The sequence below is a fragment of the Hemitrygon akajei genome, chromosome 14 (assembly GCF_048418815.1).
Source record: "Hemitrygon akajei chromosome 14, sHemAka1.3, whole genome shotgun sequence".
Classification (NCBI taxonomy): domain Eukaryota; kingdom Metazoa; phylum Chordata; class Chondrichthyes; order Myliobatiformes; family Dasyatidae; genus Hemitrygon; species Hemitrygon akajei.
Window position 1 is genome coordinate 36,642,895 of NC_133137.1, and position 18,950 is coordinate 36,661,844.

An 18,950-nucleotide genomic window follows, 5' to 3' on the forward strand; every position below is an offset into this window, starting at 1 on the left:
CCACTGACACCAGACAGACAATCTCTGAAGAGTATTGATAATGGCTGAGGTCACCTGTCCTGTAATGACACTGCTCAGAAGAAGGCAATAGCAAGCCACTTCTGTAAAAAATTGCCAAGAACAATCACGGTCATGGAAAGCTCATACGACAGGGCGCATGATGGCTGAACAAAACAATTGGAATGTACTGCTGCCACAAAGCAACATAATTCACAACAAGTGCCAGTGATATAAAACCTGATTCTAATTCTGATTCCACATTGGAGTGGTCATAGTGACAGTGAGCAGGTGGAAGAGTGGAGAGGTGAAACGTCGCCTCAAGACACTTCAGAGTGAAGGGTGGAATATGTGCCCCTGGTGTTGGGAGAGACAGCACAACTTTGAAAAGGCTTCAACGAGAAGGCACAGGCAAGAACAGATAAGGTTTTATTTGCTGTTGGGCCTTAGCTCTTGATACAGTGTAGGTACAATGCAGTCAGGGAACCTCACAGTCTCCCGGATGTCAACACCTAGCTGCAGCTCCTGACAGTGGTTGAGCTGTGTATGATTGCAATCTTTGTGTGGCATTTAGATAGGTAGATCGAGGGGAGCAGCTTAGAGGGTGAGGGACCGACATGGGCAGCTTGAATTAGCTGTGGACAGCATGAATCAGTTGGGCCAAAGGCCTGTTCCCATGACACATTACTCTTTAACTCTATAATCTTTACTAATGATTAAATCATCAAGCATTAATGCAAATTATTCAGCATTTTGAAGTAAGAATAGAGAATGCTGGAAGTACTTTGAGCGTGGGTCTGTGTCGGATTTCCATCTGCTTTGCTATTCAAATTTCAGACATGGTCAGAATGGGTTCTGATATCTCAACAGCCTCTACATCGGACAAGAACAATATAATGTGTCAGCAAGGCACAGAGAGCTGAACAATTTTACTTACACTAGCATTCACCTTTGGCTTTTAATGGCAAGGGGATTAAAGGAAGAGAACAGTCCTTTAGTGGTAACTACTTGCAGATCATATGTGGTAACTTGTAGAGCTTTTGGTCTAAGCTATCACCAGTAAAAAGTAGCCCCTAAAAGGAGGGAAGGGTATAAAGGGGGCACTGGCTGCCCTACCACATTGCCCTGTGATTAATCTGGAATTTCACTGACTGATAATAACCAGCTCACTCCTGCAAATCCTACAGTACTGGGCCAAAGACTTTTGCATAGGGCTGTATTTGTCAATGTGGAGTGGAGAGCAAGTTTGTAAAACTGGCAGGAGTAAAGGATGGTGGGAATGTTGAGAGTGGAGCACGTGGGAGGAGTGTGGGACAAGTGGCAGTAAAGGAATGCCAGGGATGGGGGGTGTTGTGGGGTGCAGACACACCCTGCCCTGAGACACCAGGCATGGTTATTTGATTCCAAACAATTGGTTTATTGATAGCTACAAAAAGTCTCCCTGATGCTTCCCGCTCCCTCCCCACTCCTTTCCCCTTTTCCCAACCCTTTCCCTCTCCCTGCCCCCTTCCCACTCTCAGTTCACAATAGAGACCCATATCAGAATCAGGTTTAACATTACTCACATGTCATGAAATTTGTTTTTTTTTTGCACAGTACTGTATTTCCAGAGGAAATTAGTCCTTAGAAAAATTAATTATTAATTTTGGAAGGAGATTATCCTGGAGATGTACCAGGTCTGACAGTGGAACAAACACTATCAAAATGCTAATGTAACTCAAAAAAACACTCTCAATAAACACTCTAAATTATAGACCAGTTAGCCTGACATCGAGTGGTGGGGAAGTTGCTGGAGATAGCAGCACGTTTGGATAGCAGTAACAGGATCAGTCCGAGTCAGCATGGATTTATGAAGGGGAAATCATGCTTGACTAATCTTCTGGAATTTTTTGAGGATGTAACTATGAAAGTGAACAAGGGAGAGCCAGTGGATGTAGTGTACCTAGACTTTCAGAAAGCCTTTGATAAGGTCCCACATAGGAAATTTTTGGGCAAAATTAGAGCACATGATATTGGGGGTAGGGTACTAACATGGATAGAAAATTGGTTGGCAGACTGGAAACAAAGAGTAGGGATTAACAAGCCCCTTTCAGAATGGCAGGCAGTGACTAGTGGGGTACCGTAAGGCTCGGTACTAGTACTGCAGCTATTTACAATATACATTAATGATTTAGATGAAAGGATTAAAAGTAACAGTAGCAAATTTGCAGATGACACAAAGTTGGGTGGCAGTGTGAAATGTGAGGAGGATGTTATGAGAATGCAGGGTGACTTGGACAGGTTGGGTGAGTGGGCAGATGCATGGCAGATGCAGTTTAATGTGGATTAATGTGAGGTTATCCATTTTGGCGGCAAGAACAGGAAGGCAGATTACTATCTGAATGGTGTCAAGTTAGGAAAAGGGGAAGTAAAATGAGATCTAGGTGTCCTTGTTCATAAGTCACTGAAAGTAAGCATGTAGGTACAGCAGGCAGTGAAGAAAGCTAATGGCATGTTGGCCTTCATAACAAGGGGAGTTGAGTATAGGAGCAAATTGGTCCTTCTGCAGTTGTACAGGGCCCTGGTGAGACCACACCTGGAGTATTGTGTGCAGTTTTGGTCTCCAAGTTTGAGGAAGGACATTCTTGCTATTGAGGGAGTGCAGCGTAGGTTCACGAGCTTAATTCCCAGGATGGCAGGACTGTCATATGTTGAAAGATTGGAGCGACTGGGCTTCTATACACTGCAATTTAGAAGGATGAGAGGGGATCTGATTGAAACATATAAGATTATTAAGGGATTGGACATGCTAGAGGCAGGAAACATATTCCCGATGTTGGGGGAGTCCAGAACCAGAGGCCACCGTTTAAGAATAAGGGGTAATAGTTATGTAGAAAATGTATAAAAAAACTAATAAGAATAAGGGGTAGGACATTTAGAACGGAGTTGAGGAAAAACTTTTTCACCTAGAGAGTTGTGGATCTGTGGAATGCTCTGCCTCAGAAGGCAGTGCAGGCCAATTCTCTGGATGCTTTCAAGAAAGAGATAGATAGAGCTCTTAAAGATAGTGGAGTCAAGGGAGATGGGGAGAAGGCAGGAACGGGGTACTGATCGTGGATGATCAACCATGATCACAGTGAATGGTGCTGCTGGCTCAAAGGGCTGAATGGCCTACTCCTGCACCTATTGTCTATTGTCTCTCAGGAAACTGCAATAAGTAGTATGCACGACAAGCTGGAGGAACTCAGCAGGTCGGGCAGCATCCATGGAAACGAGCAGTAAATGTTTCGGGCTGAAACCCTTCGTCAGGACTGAAGAGGGAGGGGGCAGGGGCCCTATAAGGAAGGTGGGGGGGGAGGGTGGGAAGGAGATGGCTGGTAGGTGCCAGGTGAATAACCAGTAAGCGGAAAGATCAAGGGGTGTGGGAGGGGAAGCAGAGAGGGGATAGGCAGGAAAGGTGAAGAAGGAATGTAAAGGGAAAGCACTGTGGGTAGTAGAAGAAGGCAGAATCATGAGAGAGTGATAGGCAGCTGGAGGAGGAGGCAGAGGGAAACTGGGATGGGGGAAGGGAGAGGGAGGGAATTACCGGAAGTTGGAGAATTCGATGTTCATGCCAAGGGGCTGGAGACTACCCAGACGGTAGATGAGGTGTTACTCCTCCAACCGAAGTTTGGCCTCATCATGGCAGTAGAGGAGGCCATGTATGGACATATCCAAATGGGAATGTGAAGCAGAGTTGAAGTGGGTGACAACCGGGAGATCCTGTCTATTGTGATGGACGGAGCGGAGGTGCTCGACGAAGCAGTCCCCCAATCTGCGTCGGGTCTCGCCGATGTAGAGGAGGCCACACCGGGAGCACCGGATGCAATAGATGACCCCAACAGACTTACAAGTGAAGTGTTGCCTCACCTGGAAGGACTGTTTGGGGCCCTGAATGGTGGTAAGAGAGGAGGTGTAGGGACAGGTTTAGCACTTAAGCTTGCAGGGATAAGTGCCAAGTGGGTGATCCGTGGGGAGGGTCGTGTAGACCAGGGGTTCGAGGAGGGAATGATCCCTGCGGAAAGCGGAGAGGGGTAGAGAGGGAAAGATGTGCTTAGTGGTGGGGTCCTGCTGAAGGTCACGGAAGTTGTGGAGGATAATATGTTGGATCCGGAGGCTGGTGGGGTGGTAGGTGAGGACAAGGGGAACACGGCCCCTGTTGTGGTGACTGGAGGATGGGGTGAAGGCCAAAGTGTGGGAAATGGAGGAGATGATGGGAGGATGGGGTGAGGTGCATGTTGCTTTGACCCCAGTGTCTGCAGAGTATTTTGTGTTTGCAATGAGTAGTGTTTGAAGTTTAAAGGCCCTGGGCCTGTACTTGCTGGTGTTTAGCAAAATAAGAGGAGGTCTCATTGAAACCTATTGAATGTTGAAAGGCCAGGTAGAGTGGATGGGGAGAGGATGTTTCCAATAGTGGGAGAGTTAAAGATCAGAGAGTACAGCCTCAGAATAAAAGGAAATCCCTTTAGAGCAGAGGTGAGAAGGAAATGCTTTAGCCAGAGTGGTGAATCTATGAAATTTATTGCCACAGACAGATGTGGAGATGAAGTCATTGGGTATATTTAAAGTAGAGTTTGACTGGGTTGGTGATTTGAAAGGATGTCAAAGGGAAAAGGTAGGAGAGTGGGATTGAGAGGGAAAATGGGTCAGCCACGATTCAGACTCAATGGGCGGGCTGAACGATTTAATTCTCATCCCTTGTTCAATAGTCTTAAGTTAATAAGAACATAAGATACAGGACCAGAATTAGACTATTTGGCCCATTGCGTCTGCTCCGCTATTTCATCATGGCTGATCCATTTCCCTCTCAGCCTTCTCCCCATATCTGTTCATGCTCTGACTAATCAAGAATCTATCAACCTCTATCTTAAATATCCCCGATGACTCGGCCTCCACAGCCACCTGTGGCAACAAATTCCACAGATTCACCACTCCCTGCCTAAAGAAATTCCTCCTCATCTCCATTCTAAAAGGACGCCCCTCTGTTCTGAGGCTGTGTCCTCTGGTGTTAGACTCCCCTACCATAGGAAACATCCTCTCCACATCCACTTAATCAAGGCCTTTCATCATTTGATAGGTTTCAGTGAAGTCACCCCTCATTCTTCTGAACTCCAGTGGGTAGAGGCCCTGAGTCATCAAATGCTGCTCATCTGATAAGATTTTCAATCCCTGAAATCATTTTAATGAGAACCTCCTTTGAACCCTCTCCAATGTCAGCATATCCCTTCTTAGATAAAGGGCCCAAGACTGCTCACAGTATTACAAAGCCTCAATATTGCATCCTTGGATTTATATTCTACTCCTCTCAAAATGAATGCTAACGTTGTGTTTGCCTTTCTCACCACCGATTCGACCTGCAAGTTAACCTTCAGGGTATCATGCACAAGGACACCCAAGCCCTTTGCACCTCAGTTAATGGCCTGTATCTTTTAATAACTCTGGACAAGTAGATTGCTTGGCCTTCAGGTCTGGCTTGGCACCAGTAAGAACTAAATACTAATATCCAGGACACTGGATATAACCAGAAGAAAATAAGCATGTCAATTTAAAAGATATATGATTTTAATATTTTTCTTTTCATATTATACATAAAATAGGAGCAGGAGAAGACTACTCAACCAATGAACTTCCTCTCTGAGATCAGGGCTTTCTGACATAGTAAAGGATTGATCATTTGGGAAGAGTTTAGACATGCACCTGCCTCTGGAAAGGTCTTTGAGGATGGACATATTGGGTGAACCATGGTAAATTATGTAATGAACCCTCCAGGAATATATCTAGTGACAGCTGGCAGCTGTTCTTTCAAGGCAGATCATTCTGATTTGAAAAATAAATGTCATCAATTCCCACCTATACATCAACTTGACACAAATTGGTAAATACTTTGTCAGAATCGGTCTGAATTTCTTACTCTCATTTGCATTTTCAGACGATTCCTTCAGGGGACATGGTGATTGCAGAATTTGCCAACATTTATTGTGGCCATTTCAGAGAGCAGCCAACCACATTACAGTGAAGCCATTTCCCTTCCTAAAGAAAATTAGTTTCATGGCCACTGTAACTGAGATTGTGCCAGAATTTGAGCTTTCAGGTCAGTAATAACCATTAGATACACATTAAGTTCCTTAACCACTGTTCTATCATATGTGAAAATAGATCACACTGATGGAAGTGAATGAATTTTAATTCTCTACAATTGCAGGCATAAAATAAAACTTAATGATGTGTATCAAGTCTTGTCTTACCAAATATTTTGTACAATCTACCTTCAGGGAGAGTTGAGAAGCTCCCAGCAGGTAGAAACAGATATCCAGTTCAAATTGTAAAAGCTGTAATAGTTGGATTTTTGTGTTGTGCTTACAAGGGCAACTCTGAGTTCTGAAGCTGAGGAGAATCTAAGAAATATCTGAATATTAACAAGCAGGAGGAAGTCTGCAGATGCTGGAAATCCAAACCAACACACACAAAATTCTGGAGGAACTCAGCAGGCCAGGCAGCATCTATGGAAAAAAGGACAGTTGACCTTTTGGGCCAAGACCCTTCATCAGTACTGGAGAAAAAAGGATGAAGAGTCAGAATAAAAAGGTCCAGGAAGGGGAGGAAGAAACACAAGGTGATAGTTGAAACCGGGAGATGAGGGAGGGGTGAAGTAAAAGAGCTGTGAAACTGATTGGTGAACGAGATGCAGGGCTCTTACCACTTCCCATTCCCATTCCAACATGCCAGTCCATGGCCTCTTCTACTGTTACGATGAGGCCACACTTAGGATGGAAGAGCAACATCTAATATTACAACTGGGTCGCCTCCAACCTGCTGGCATGAACATCTATTTCTCAAACTTACGGAAATGCCCCCCCTTCACCATTCCTCAATCACACTTCCCTCTCTCACCTTATCTCTTTACCTGCCCGTCACCTCCCTCTGGTGCTCCTCCCCCTTTTCTTTCTTCCACGGCCTGCTGTTTTCCCCTATCAGATTCCCACTTCTTTAGCCCTGTACCTCTTTCACCAATCAACTTCCCAGATCTTTACTTTACCCCCTCTCCAGGTTTCATCTATCTGCTTGTGTTTCTTCCTCCCCCCCCCCCCCCACCTTCTTACTCTCACTCCTCATCTCTTTTTCCCCAGTCCTGCTGAAGGGTCTCGGCCTGAAACGTCGTCTGTGCTCTTTTCCATAGATGCTGACTGGCTTGCCGAGTTCCTCCAGCATTTTGTGTGTGTTGTCTGAATTATTAACAGTATTTATTGAGCTAATGCAAGATCTCTGCTTTGCCCACTAATTGCTTCTATGATATATGAGTGTGACGTCACCTGCACAATGCTTAATTAATAGAACATAGTTCATGAGATCAAATCACCATTAATCCAGTATCTTCAAACCAAAAATTTAGAATTAATTGCCAATGTAGATTTCAATATTTCAGTTCCATATTTAGACTGTTTCCACTGCAGATTGGTGCTGTTGAGATGACTGAGACCGTTGTGGAACCAATAGATTCTTCTAGTCGTGGTTGAGGGTGATTTAATGGTGTGGTAAATTGTGAGATGTTGCCCATTTATTTCTCTTTACACAGGTCTTCAGCTTGCTCTCAATACATGGACTCGAGGCTCTCAATACAATATCAAATGGTCCTACTCTAAAAATTAAAGATTAGTTTTATTTGTCACATACCAGGTCCATCCAAATATTCAATGAAATGGGTGATTTGTATTTCAAATGCACTGGGGGGAAGCCCCAAGTGTCACCATGCTTCTGGCACTAACACAGTATGCCAACGACTTACTAACCTTAACCCATATGTCTGGAATGTAGAAAGAAACTGGAGCACCTAGAGGAAACCCATAAGTAACAGACTGAAAGTACAAACTCCTTACAGACCACTATTCCCTCTATGTTGTGTGGGTGCACAGCCACACTGTTGCTCCCAAGCACATAGCCTTTGTTGCCACGTCACTGGGATTTTATTTTATATAATGTTAATATAATTATGCTAATGTAATTTTGAAATCTACAAATGTTAATATGTTTATAAAATAACCTGTAATTAATTATGTGAATATAATTCATAAATGAACATTTCCTCTAAATTATCACAGCAATGCTCTGATTTCAAATTTGTCATTTCTGAGAAAGTTGTGACAGTTTCAATCAAGACATTTACTGAAATGTGGATGCTTAGAAACAAATAATTTAAAGAACTGTCAATTCTTGTTGACGTTGTCAGAGCATTTCAAGCTTCTAGTGCTGTCTGCAGACATGGATTCAGTCTTATGAGTTCAATCAAATGTAAATCCAGAAATAGACTGGAAGTGGAACATTTGCATGACCTAATGAGGATGCAAAGTTAATCCGGACAGTGTTCGTAGACAATGAATTTGTAATAAAGACAGGTGAGATAAAGTTTATGAAATGTGAAAGATTTCTTTGTTGTACTGTATTTCACGATATCCTTCAATTAATAAATAAAATCAAAAGTACGTGATTTTGCACTTTTCATTCTAAATATATATATAATGCAAATTACAAAAAAAAATTTCAGGCTGCATAAAAATTTGCTGCTCAGAGCAATGTTTGGTCTGCTCAGCTGTAAAAAAAAAATTAAAGGGACTATGTTACAGACAGCAGCAGGAATTGAACCCTTATCACTGACTGCTGGCACTGCAAACCATTACGCTAACCACCGCACTAACATGCTTTTGAATAGTCATGAGCAAAGGATCACAACTTTTATGGTGATGTTACACTTTTGGAAGCAAGCTTTAAGCATATCCTACAGTTATTTCCACTATTTGTCCGATTGCCTCTTCCCATGACAGAGATCACAACAGTATCTCTCATGGGAGTCTGATTTTGGGCATGAGAGTGGCATGACTTGCCCAATCTAGCCAATTATCGCAGGCCACAATGCAGGGAATGCTGGACTGGGAGAGGACAAGGGTATTGGTTACATATCCTTCCAGCCAATTTAGAGGATTTTGTGGACACAGCATTGATGGGTATGTTTCCCACATGTGAGGCACCTATTGTACATAGTCCAGGTCTCAGCATTTAGATTATTAGTGATTACTGCTGCTGAGTAGACCATAAGTTTTCTGTTCTAAAAGCATTCTTCCTCAATCAGCCAGACACTGTATTGATGCACTGAAAGCAATGGTAAAGATCATTATCGATGTCTGCTTTTGCTGGGAGATAGCTTCCAAAATATGTTTTCTAGGATCTCATTAACTTTTGTGCTCAGAGGGTTGTGAAGTGGGATGGGTTGGTAGAGAATCTTTATACCAAGGATGTTGAGTATAGAGACAATCCTCTCACGTGCTTCAGTGAATAGACAACCTGGTGTAAAGACTAGCTCTGAGTTCTCAGAAATTCAAGCTTTGTATGTGTACAATTTGAATTCTCAGGTCCAGGTGAGTTAGGGTTTGGAGTGTATTCTCTGCAAGTTGAACAGCTTCCTATTAGTTCTGTAGATCAGCCCCTACTTCAGCAGGAGCCTTGTTTGGAGTTGAGATGTAAAATTGTGGCAAGAAAGATTGAGAAAAATGTTGGGACAGTGACATAGACTTGATTGTCACCAACGTCATTGTGAACCAAACACAAAGATACTGAAGAACATCTCCCTCCTGTTTGATGGAGTGTAAGACTCCAGTGAGGATGATGTACAGCATGTACGTTAGTTGATGTGACTCCTACATAACAGCTGAGCCTATACTTGCTGGAGTTTATAAGAGTGGGGGAGGGGATCTCATTGAAACCTACTGAATATTGAAAGGCCCAGATGGAGTAAACGTGGAGAGGATGCTTTCAATTGTGCGATAGTTCATGACCAGAGAGCACACCTCAGAATAGAAGGATGTCCCTTTAGATCAGATGAGAAGGAATTTCTTTGGTGGTGAATCCATGGAATTCATTGCCACAGTCATTGGGTATACTTAAAGCTGAGGTAGATAGGTTCTTGATTAGTCAGGGCATCAAAGGATACAGAGAGAAGGCAGGAGAATGGCGTTGAGAGAGAAAATAAATCAGCCATAATGGAATGGCAGAGCAGACTCAATGGGCCAAATGGCCTAATTCTATGGTCCTATTTTCTGGAATTGGTGAAATGTGCCTCTAGGCAGCTAGAAACCACACTGCTGTTTTGATGGTAGGAGCTCTTTGTACTGTAGAGGCAGCTGGGGTGGCTCTGGCAATGACTCTCTCTCTGTCAGATAGTAGGAAGATCTCTCTGCAGTTATCACAGTCAGAATTGTCACCTTGGATGAAGGTCATGATCATGGCATTTGTGCTTCTTCAGGCATACCCTGTGAGGTGGATTTGTCAATGAATTTTACAAATTCATTGGAGATACCATCTGCTCCTGTGGTCACTCTGCAGCTGCTATAATTTGGGAGTCAACTGGTTTCCTGAGAGGTGCCATCTGAGAAAAACTAGATTAGTATGGTCCTTGAGGGCTCTGATATTGACCTCCTTGCGACATTGCTTCTGTCACATTTTTGGAGGCATATTGAGCGGGATAACAATAGAGTAGGCAGCGGTCAGTCCAGCCGTCAGAGCTACTTATCACGATTGCAGCTGACGTGGAAGTTTGACAGCTTAAGCATGATGGTATCTAATGACTGCCTATGCTTGTACCAGGGGTGCTACTATGATTCATATGCAGGCCCTTGACATGAGCAATCACTGTGATAAGATCATGCTTCATGCATTTTGTCATGAGAACCACCGTATTGAAGTTCAACTTCCTTAATTCTTCCCTGCCAATCACACCGCCAGATACAATTGATTACAATCAAATCAGCTAGGATTTTATTAAATGGCAGAACAAGCCTGAGAGAGCACTCATGTTCCTAGTGTGTGTGTGTGTATATATAGTCCAGGATGCCAGACTGATTTTTCTGCATTGTAGTGCTATGCTTGTCTTTTTGTTTCATCCCAACAGAATCTGTTTCACCGAATGCTTGGCTGTCAGAATTAAAGTAGTTTTGTCCTCATTGCTCATGAATGGCAAGGGACTTGTGGTTATTTTGTGATTACTGCAGTCTGCAACAACGCGGCACGTTATCTGAAGGACAAGGCAACAACCATGACCTATTTCAGAATCAGCTTTCATATCACTGGCACATGTCGTGATATTTGTTTTGCAGCAGCAGAACACTGCAATACATAACAATAAAAACTGAATTGAAGTATATATATTAAAAAGGTTAAATTAAATAATTAGTGAAAAAGAGAGGAAATAAAGTAGTGAGGTAGTTTTCATGGGTTTAATATCCATTCAGAAATCTGATGGCAAAAGGAAAGAAGCTGTTCCTGAATCACTGAGATGCAGTCCTGCGTCCTACATTACCATACGTCCTTTCTCTTTTTTTTCCTAACTTGGATGCAATTTTTTCCATAGTCAATTAAATATCGTATTCCTAAATGCTTTAATATTTTGCATTTTGATAAAAAAAATGAAAGCGTCTCATTTGTTTTCCTCTCCCAGAAAGTTACAGAAATTATTTTTCTTCCCTGGTTCTTGCTGCCCTCCTCCCAAAGCTGTTTTATAATTCCTTGTAACTTTGCTTTTGGTCCCTCAGAGCACTGTGTAGGTGTTAACTTTTCTCAATTCGGCAGCACCCAGCATTTAAACTGATAGCCATTCCTTATGCACTGCCTCTGATTTGTGGACTGTCTCTAGGCACAATATCAATAAGGAACATTGAGTCACCTCACCAATCCATCCTATGGTTCTGTAGACACCAAACCTCAGCAACACAAACAAAAACCCCATCTCGTGCAACATGGAGTTCAGCAGTTTCCTGCTGAAAATAATTAATTAGTTTATATATTTAAAAAATATTTGCTTATTTTTATTGGAATATACTGTTGCATACTTCCTAATTGTTATTTATAATTTTCCATCAAAATGAAATTCACGTATTATTGTAAGAAATTGATCAATTGGAACTGATGTGGCTCAGTTATGGACAAAACTCTATGCTAGGACTTCTTCCATCCACATACAAGACCATAAGATCAGAAGACATAGGAGTAGAATCAGGCCATTCAGCCCATCAAGACTTTTTCACCATTCCATCATGGCTGATTTATTATCTCTCTGAACCCCATTCTCCTACCTTTTCCCTCTAACCTTGGATGTCCTGACTAATCAAGAACCTATCAACTATGACTTTAAATATACTCAATGACATTGCCTTCACAGCCATCTCTGGTTATGAGTTCCAAAGATTCACCACCCTCTAGCTAAAGTAATTCTTCCTCATCTTTGTTCCAAAGGGGCGTAATTGTATCTCCTCTGGTCCTAGACTACCCCCCCCCCCCATAGGAAACATCCACTTTATCTAGGCCTTCCAATATTTGCTAGGTTTCAATGAGATGCCCCCTCATTCTTCTAAACTCTAGCAAGTACGGGCCCAGAGCCATATCATTATGTCTAGCCTACTCTTTTCTATCATCAATAGTCCCAGGAACTGCATTAACATAGTTCACCTCATCACTTTGGTGAACATATACTATGGTCTTACAAACCCTTTTAATTTGGGGCACAGGAAATTCTATGTGGCCTATGTATAACTGAATTTATCATACCTTCTTTGGTCTATGCTTAGACTTATAAGTCACCCAATGCCTTTCCTTTCTTTACATTATGGTCTTGTTTACTTGCACATGCATTTTCAAGAATTTTGCCCTTGAAAACCACTTTCTCCCCTTCCATACTGAATTAAACTCTGGAATGCAGTTCAGATCCACAAATCTCTGACCCAAGAAAGAGAACACTAACAGCGGAGGCAACTTGAACAGAAAAATACTGCATCTCCATTAGAATGAGGCTGAATCATGAGGCATAACGTTATGGGTCAACAATGGTCACCCTATAATTGAAGATATTTTATAACATGACATCATCAGCTGAAACACATTCATCTGTTCTATTAAACAGCCAAATTGGATCTTTGACTAAGAAACATGTTCATTCTATTTATAAAATAATTAAGTTGAAATCAGTTTGCACTGCTGTATTTTACTGTAATGATGAGTTATTAAATGATCAATATATTTTAAAATGCAAATATTTATCTAAAATAATATACAATATAATTTACTAAGACAGACAAGGCATAGGAGCTGAGTTAGGCCTTGCAATTCATCGAGTCTGTTCTGCTATTTGATCATGGTCAATATATTTCCCCTCTCAACCCTATTCTCCTTCTCCCCATAACCTTTTACGTCCTTATTAATCAAGTACCCAGCTATCAACCTCAACCTTAACTATATAATAATGGAAGGGAATGAATTATATTTGCACACTCAGTATCAATTAAATTCCACTATTGCCCAAAAACTACACAAGGTTCTCTGTGCAGAGTACTGAGGGCATTATCTAGACTTTTCCAGATCATACAATCTTCAAATGAACAATGGAGTGTTGATATCATTTACATGTCTTTATACATTAATTTTCTCACTTTGTAGTCAAGCCCAGTAACATTTTCTTTGGCTGTAAATACAGTACAAAGCTTTGGAATTGGAATGAGGTCAACCTTTTGCTCTCAATATGCAACTTCATATACTGTTTAACCTCAAGCTTATCATGCTTTAGAATGCAGTTCTTCTGCTTGACAAGCGTCACAACTGACTAGGTAACTTCTTTGGTTCTAACTTTCCTCACACTGTGAGATATGCCAACTAGTGGAGTGCAGCAACAACCTGGCACTCAATGTCAGTAAGACAAAAGAACTGATTGTGGACTTCAGGAAGGGTAAGACGAAGGAACACATACCAATCCTCATAGAGGGATCAGAAATAGAGAGAGTGAGCAGCTTCAAGTTCCTGGGTGTCAAGATCTCTGAGGATCTAACCTGGTCCCAACATATCGATGTAGTCATAAAGAAGGCAAGTCAGCGGCTATAATTTATTAGAAGTTTGAAGAGATTTGGCATGTCAATGAATACACTCAATAACTTTTATAGTTGTACTGTGGAGAGCATTCTGACAGGCTGCATCACTGTCTGGTATGTAGGGGCTACTGCACAAGACTGAAAGAAACTGTAGTAGGTTGTAAATCTAGTCAGCTCCATCTTGGGCACTGGCCTACAAAGTACCAGGACATCTTCAAGGAGCGGTGTCTCAGAAAGGCAGCATCCATTATTAAGGACCTCCAGCACCCAGGGCATACCCTTTTCTCACTGTTACCATCAGGTAGGAGATACAGAAGCCTGAAGGCACACACTCAGCGATTCAGGAACAGCTTCTTCTCCTCTGCCATCTGATTCCTAAATGGACATTGAAGCTTTGGACACTACCTCACTTTTTTAATATACAGTATTTCTGTTTTTGCAAATTTTAAAAAATCTATTCAACATACGTAATTGATTTACTTGTTTATTTATTATTATTATTATGTTTTATTTTATTTATTATTATTATTTTTCTCTGCTAGATTATGTATTACATTGAACTGTTGGTGCTAAGTTAATAAATTTCACATCACATGCCGGTGATAATAAACCTGATTCTGATTCTGAAATGGGTTGAGGAAAATTTCAGTTTGGAATTTGTTCTACATGGTTTACACATTGTGAATGCTACTTGCTAAAACTTCATGTGTTTCGGCAACAGATAAACACCTAACACCTTGCTTCAAGCCACCTCCAAATCAGTGCTTTTCTCACTAAATGGAAGTCTGTGCTCAAATGGAGCAAGCTGAGGGAAACAGGATGCTATTATCAATATCAGCAGAAATGATAAGGTGGTGGGCCATCTTACCAACAGGATACATTATAGGTTTTAACATCTGGACTGTGCAAATAATAAATTTATGACTGTGCATTTTTAAAAGTACTGAATTCACAAAAATGTGAAGTGCATGGCTGTGCTCTTTTAGAGGACAATTTGTGAACAGATGGCAACAGCAAAGAAGAAATCCTATGTATATATTTTCATTGCAAGGAGAGAAGCCTTATAAATCCTGTGAAAAGGGAACTAATGTACAAAGTCAGAAAGCCACAATGATTAAAGGAAGACTTAAACTGACAAATGGAAATAATTAAGATGTTTTTCAGAGTTTGTATTTCTTATGGCAGGCCGGAAAGGGAAGATGAAGCAGTTATAATTAAAATATTTGAAATTCTGTAAAGAACATCCAGAATAATTACATTTTTTTCTTCTCTCCGAGAATGGAGCACGTGCCCAGCCTGATCTTCCAGGCATGTTTTCTGGCTCTGCATTTCACAACTCTTACATTCTTTTCTCCATGTCCTTTAGTCTATGTTCTCACTGCCTAACTCATTGACCAGATACCCTGGTTTCAACATCCCCATGGTCAACCTGGTTTTACCCTTTAAAGACACCCTGTTCCCCACCTTCTCTGCAGCTCATGAGCTTCTATTCTATCCTTCCCAGTTCTGGCTAAGGGTCTTCGGCTTAAAATATTGATTGTGTTTCTTGTCCCATGGATATAACCAGACTTGCTGAGTATTTACAGTATTTTCTGTTTTTATAACAATTGCAAAGCATTCTCTGATACTTCCTGGAGGCAACAATTAATCAAGGGACAAGTTAACACATTGCAGAATAATTCAGAGATGAATATAAATTATGACAAAGGCATGACAGAGGATTTGGATGAATAATTTTTAAAATGAAAAAGTTTAAATTGTCTTGGGCCTACAAAGAGTCCTGAAAATAAAAATAATTGATTGGAGCTTCATTTTATGCAGTCCTCTTTTGTGTTATAATTACCTAATCTTCAAATCAAATAATTAAAATTAAACTAATAGGTAATTAGTCTAAGAAACAGAAGGGTAAGTTATGTCTGATTTCTTCCTCCTTAGTCATAATGGGGCATAGGAGTTAGGAGAGGGAATAATCTGATTTATTTTGCCAAATGCTTCCAAAGCTGAATGCTATCTCTCTGGAGGCAATGGCAAGCTCTACCAGAGATATAATCAAGGGCAAATACATATTGACTCTGCCTTATCCTGGATGCACTAACATGTAGATAATAGGTGATGCAGCATCACTCAAACAGAAATCACTGAACAAATCTAACATGAACAAAATGAATGCTTAATGTCATTTCAGAAATGTGTTGTTCACATATACTGTCAATGTATCAAGATCTGAAAAATTAATTGGATTGGATTCTATGTTCCCAAAAACAGAAGAATGTCTAAAAATGTTAGGTTATGGTTATGTAGTTCTATAAATCTGGATTAGTGATTGTGATTTTTTTTTCAAAGAACATTATCAGTTAACTACCCGAGATTTGGTACTTTGCAATACTGTATTATACTCTTTTTAAAAATACTTGGTCTTATTTCCAAATCAAGCACTGTTTATTTAACAATGTGAATATTACTCTTGCTTACTCTTTGTCTGTCACCCAGCAGCTAAGATTTTTAATTATTTGATTTTCAAATCAAAAGAATGTGAAATATATTTTCAACAAAACAAGATATAGGTATCTTTCATAGTGTATTAAACATAATGCTTACAAGCCTGACTGCCATGCACACAGTCACAACACAAAGAAATAGAAGCAAGAGAAGGCCACTTAGTCATCAAGTCTGCCCTGCCATTCAGTGTAACTATAGCTCATCAGGTATTTAACATTATGCTTGAAGACCAACACAGAAGCTAAACTAGCCCTTGTTTTAAAAGAGATGTAACTAATTTCATATTTAATTTAAACTAATAAAATATTTCAGTTTAAAGCTAATGAAGGATCTCTATTTGTTAGTTTTCATTAACAAAGTACATGGCTTGTATCAATATTTAGATAATTAACTCTGCAAATCAATAAGACAGGGACTGTTTGAGTTGTCTGTGTCTGTACCTACAAGTTAAACCACAGCAACTATTATTAATTCAAGAAGTTACCACATGGTTTGTGTTGTCCCTGCTCACAAGATAAATATCAGAATTAATTCCATTAGTGAGCTGCAATAACCGTGTCCCAGAGAAATTATTAAAAATTGCGCTATTAATTTACCAAGTATCTTCAGAAGAAAACAATTGTATGTAGAAATAGAAGAAAGACTAAATACCCAATAATACAAATTAAAGTAATTATTAAATGGTATATTTTTGAATGGAGGAAGTAGATTGTCCCATTTCCAGAAGGATATAAGACGACTAAGTAAACTAGCAAGTAACAAGCCGAATAGCAGGCACATAAAGGTCTTTAATTTTTAAATGGAAAGCTGATTAACATTTTTCGAAAATTCACTGACAGCTGTCACTCATTATCACCATTGCAGATTTTCAAACATGATTAAAGAATTTTGTAAACAGAAAGTAATCCCGAATGATTAATTGAATTTCGATCGATGTTAAGGTACCCGTGACCCCTATTTATATAATCGTGGCCGGTGAACATAGCCTGAATGGGAGCTTGATGTTTCAGGCTAGGTGGGTGTTTCACAGGCCCAGTGCCCATGTCTGAATCGCACAGACTTGTTCGTGTGGGTGAATAAGAGGTTTGCGTCTACTCACGGTAAATGCCGAAGCTGAAAGAGGTCTTCGTCCATGATGATGAGGTGCAGATAGCGTATTCCCCGGTCTCATCGCTCAGCGAGTGGCAGCGAGAGCGATCGCCGTTTACATTCTCACTAGTCGGCAGATTGACGGTGAAGAAAGCGCAGAGAATCTGGAGCAGCTCCAGTTCATACACAGACTCCACAGCGCCGGATAGCGGCGTTATTCAGCATCACAGCACCAAGAATTAGAAAGGGAATTCAGCACCGCAGCACTGGACAGCGACACCAGGAAGCGACACAGTGATGCAGCGGGTTCAGCACCGCAGCGCTGGACAGCGCCGGAGTTCCTCCTTGAGTGTACAGTTAAACTCCGTCGCCAAGGTGACAGAAGCTGCAGCAACTTAAGCCTAAGAACGAAAATATGAAGAGATAAATTACTAAGAAATAATTAATTACTAGTATTTTGCAAATCATTTCTATTTTCATGCTAACAAATAGAATGGAATCCAATCGCACCATATCAACAACAAGCTTCAAAATTCTATGATTTATGTCCTGCATACACTGTGTACATACATGATGAAAACATACACAACCAAATTTAATAGCCTTCTCAAATTCAGATTAGTTATGGCATTAGACATGCAGACAGCAATGTGCAAAATGACAAACAAAGGCCAAATTGAGATTTATTTTGGGATTTATTATATTTATCCTTTGATTTTCAGGTTAGCAGGCATTTGAAAGTGAGCAAAAAAAAGGTTTTGTTTACTTGGTGGATTATCATGTCTTATTTCACAAAATCCCATCGCTATGCAACAGTGACTTTTCTTTCCTGTCATAAGTCACTGCGTGGCCCTACTCTTCCATTAGAAAGAAGCTGCAAGATTTAACACACTTATGAAAAATAGTCAGCAATCAAGTAAAAGCATGAATTCTGGTTCATTGCAAATCCACAAATTTTCTGGGCTTAACAAATTTTCAGTGGTATTTTGACTTTGCATCATGAATTATATGGAATAGGAGCGCTGGAGCAGGATCTACCTGGGTGGATTGATCTGACCTGGCACTGTGGGCCCCAATGCCGCTGGATTAAGAGGGGGAAGCTAGAGTATTTCAGCTGTTCTGGGATAACCGTGTGTGCAAGTGGATGTCAGGGCAGTGCTGAGCTATGATTAGCAGAGTAGCTTAATAGAACTCATTGTTTTGGCTTACTTTTGAAGAATGACCTCTTGGATAAAGCAATGATCCAGCAGCAATGGAATAAATTGCTGCATGAGCTTGTGCCATCTGTAGAGAGAATTGTGGAAATTCAGTCAATACAGAATTATATAGGTAAAGAAATTGCAAAAAGACAAAAAACATGAAAAATATTAGATCTATAAAGGAAACAATATTCATAAGATACTAATGAGAACATGTAATTGTGCTCTCAGATGAATATACAGTAGATGT

The 18,950-nt window shown here is 40.6% G+C and overlaps 1 protein-coding gene across 1 annotated transcript in view; it reads right to left on the bottom strand.

Annotated features, from left to right (window-relative positions):
- Positions 1 to 17,695, bottom strand: part of LOC140738490 (synaptic vesicle 2-related protein) — an 81,330-nt gene extending 63,635 nt beyond the window's left edge. The window contains exon 1 of the mRNA XM_073065833.1: positions 17,512 to 17,695. Coding sequence (XP_072921934.1) covers positions 17,512 to 17,546 — 35 coding nt within the window. The 5' untranslated portion in view covers positions 17,547 to 17,695. The remainder of the gene's footprint in view (positions 1 to 17,511) is intronic.
- Positions 17,696 to 18,950: the final 1,255 nt, after the last annotated feature.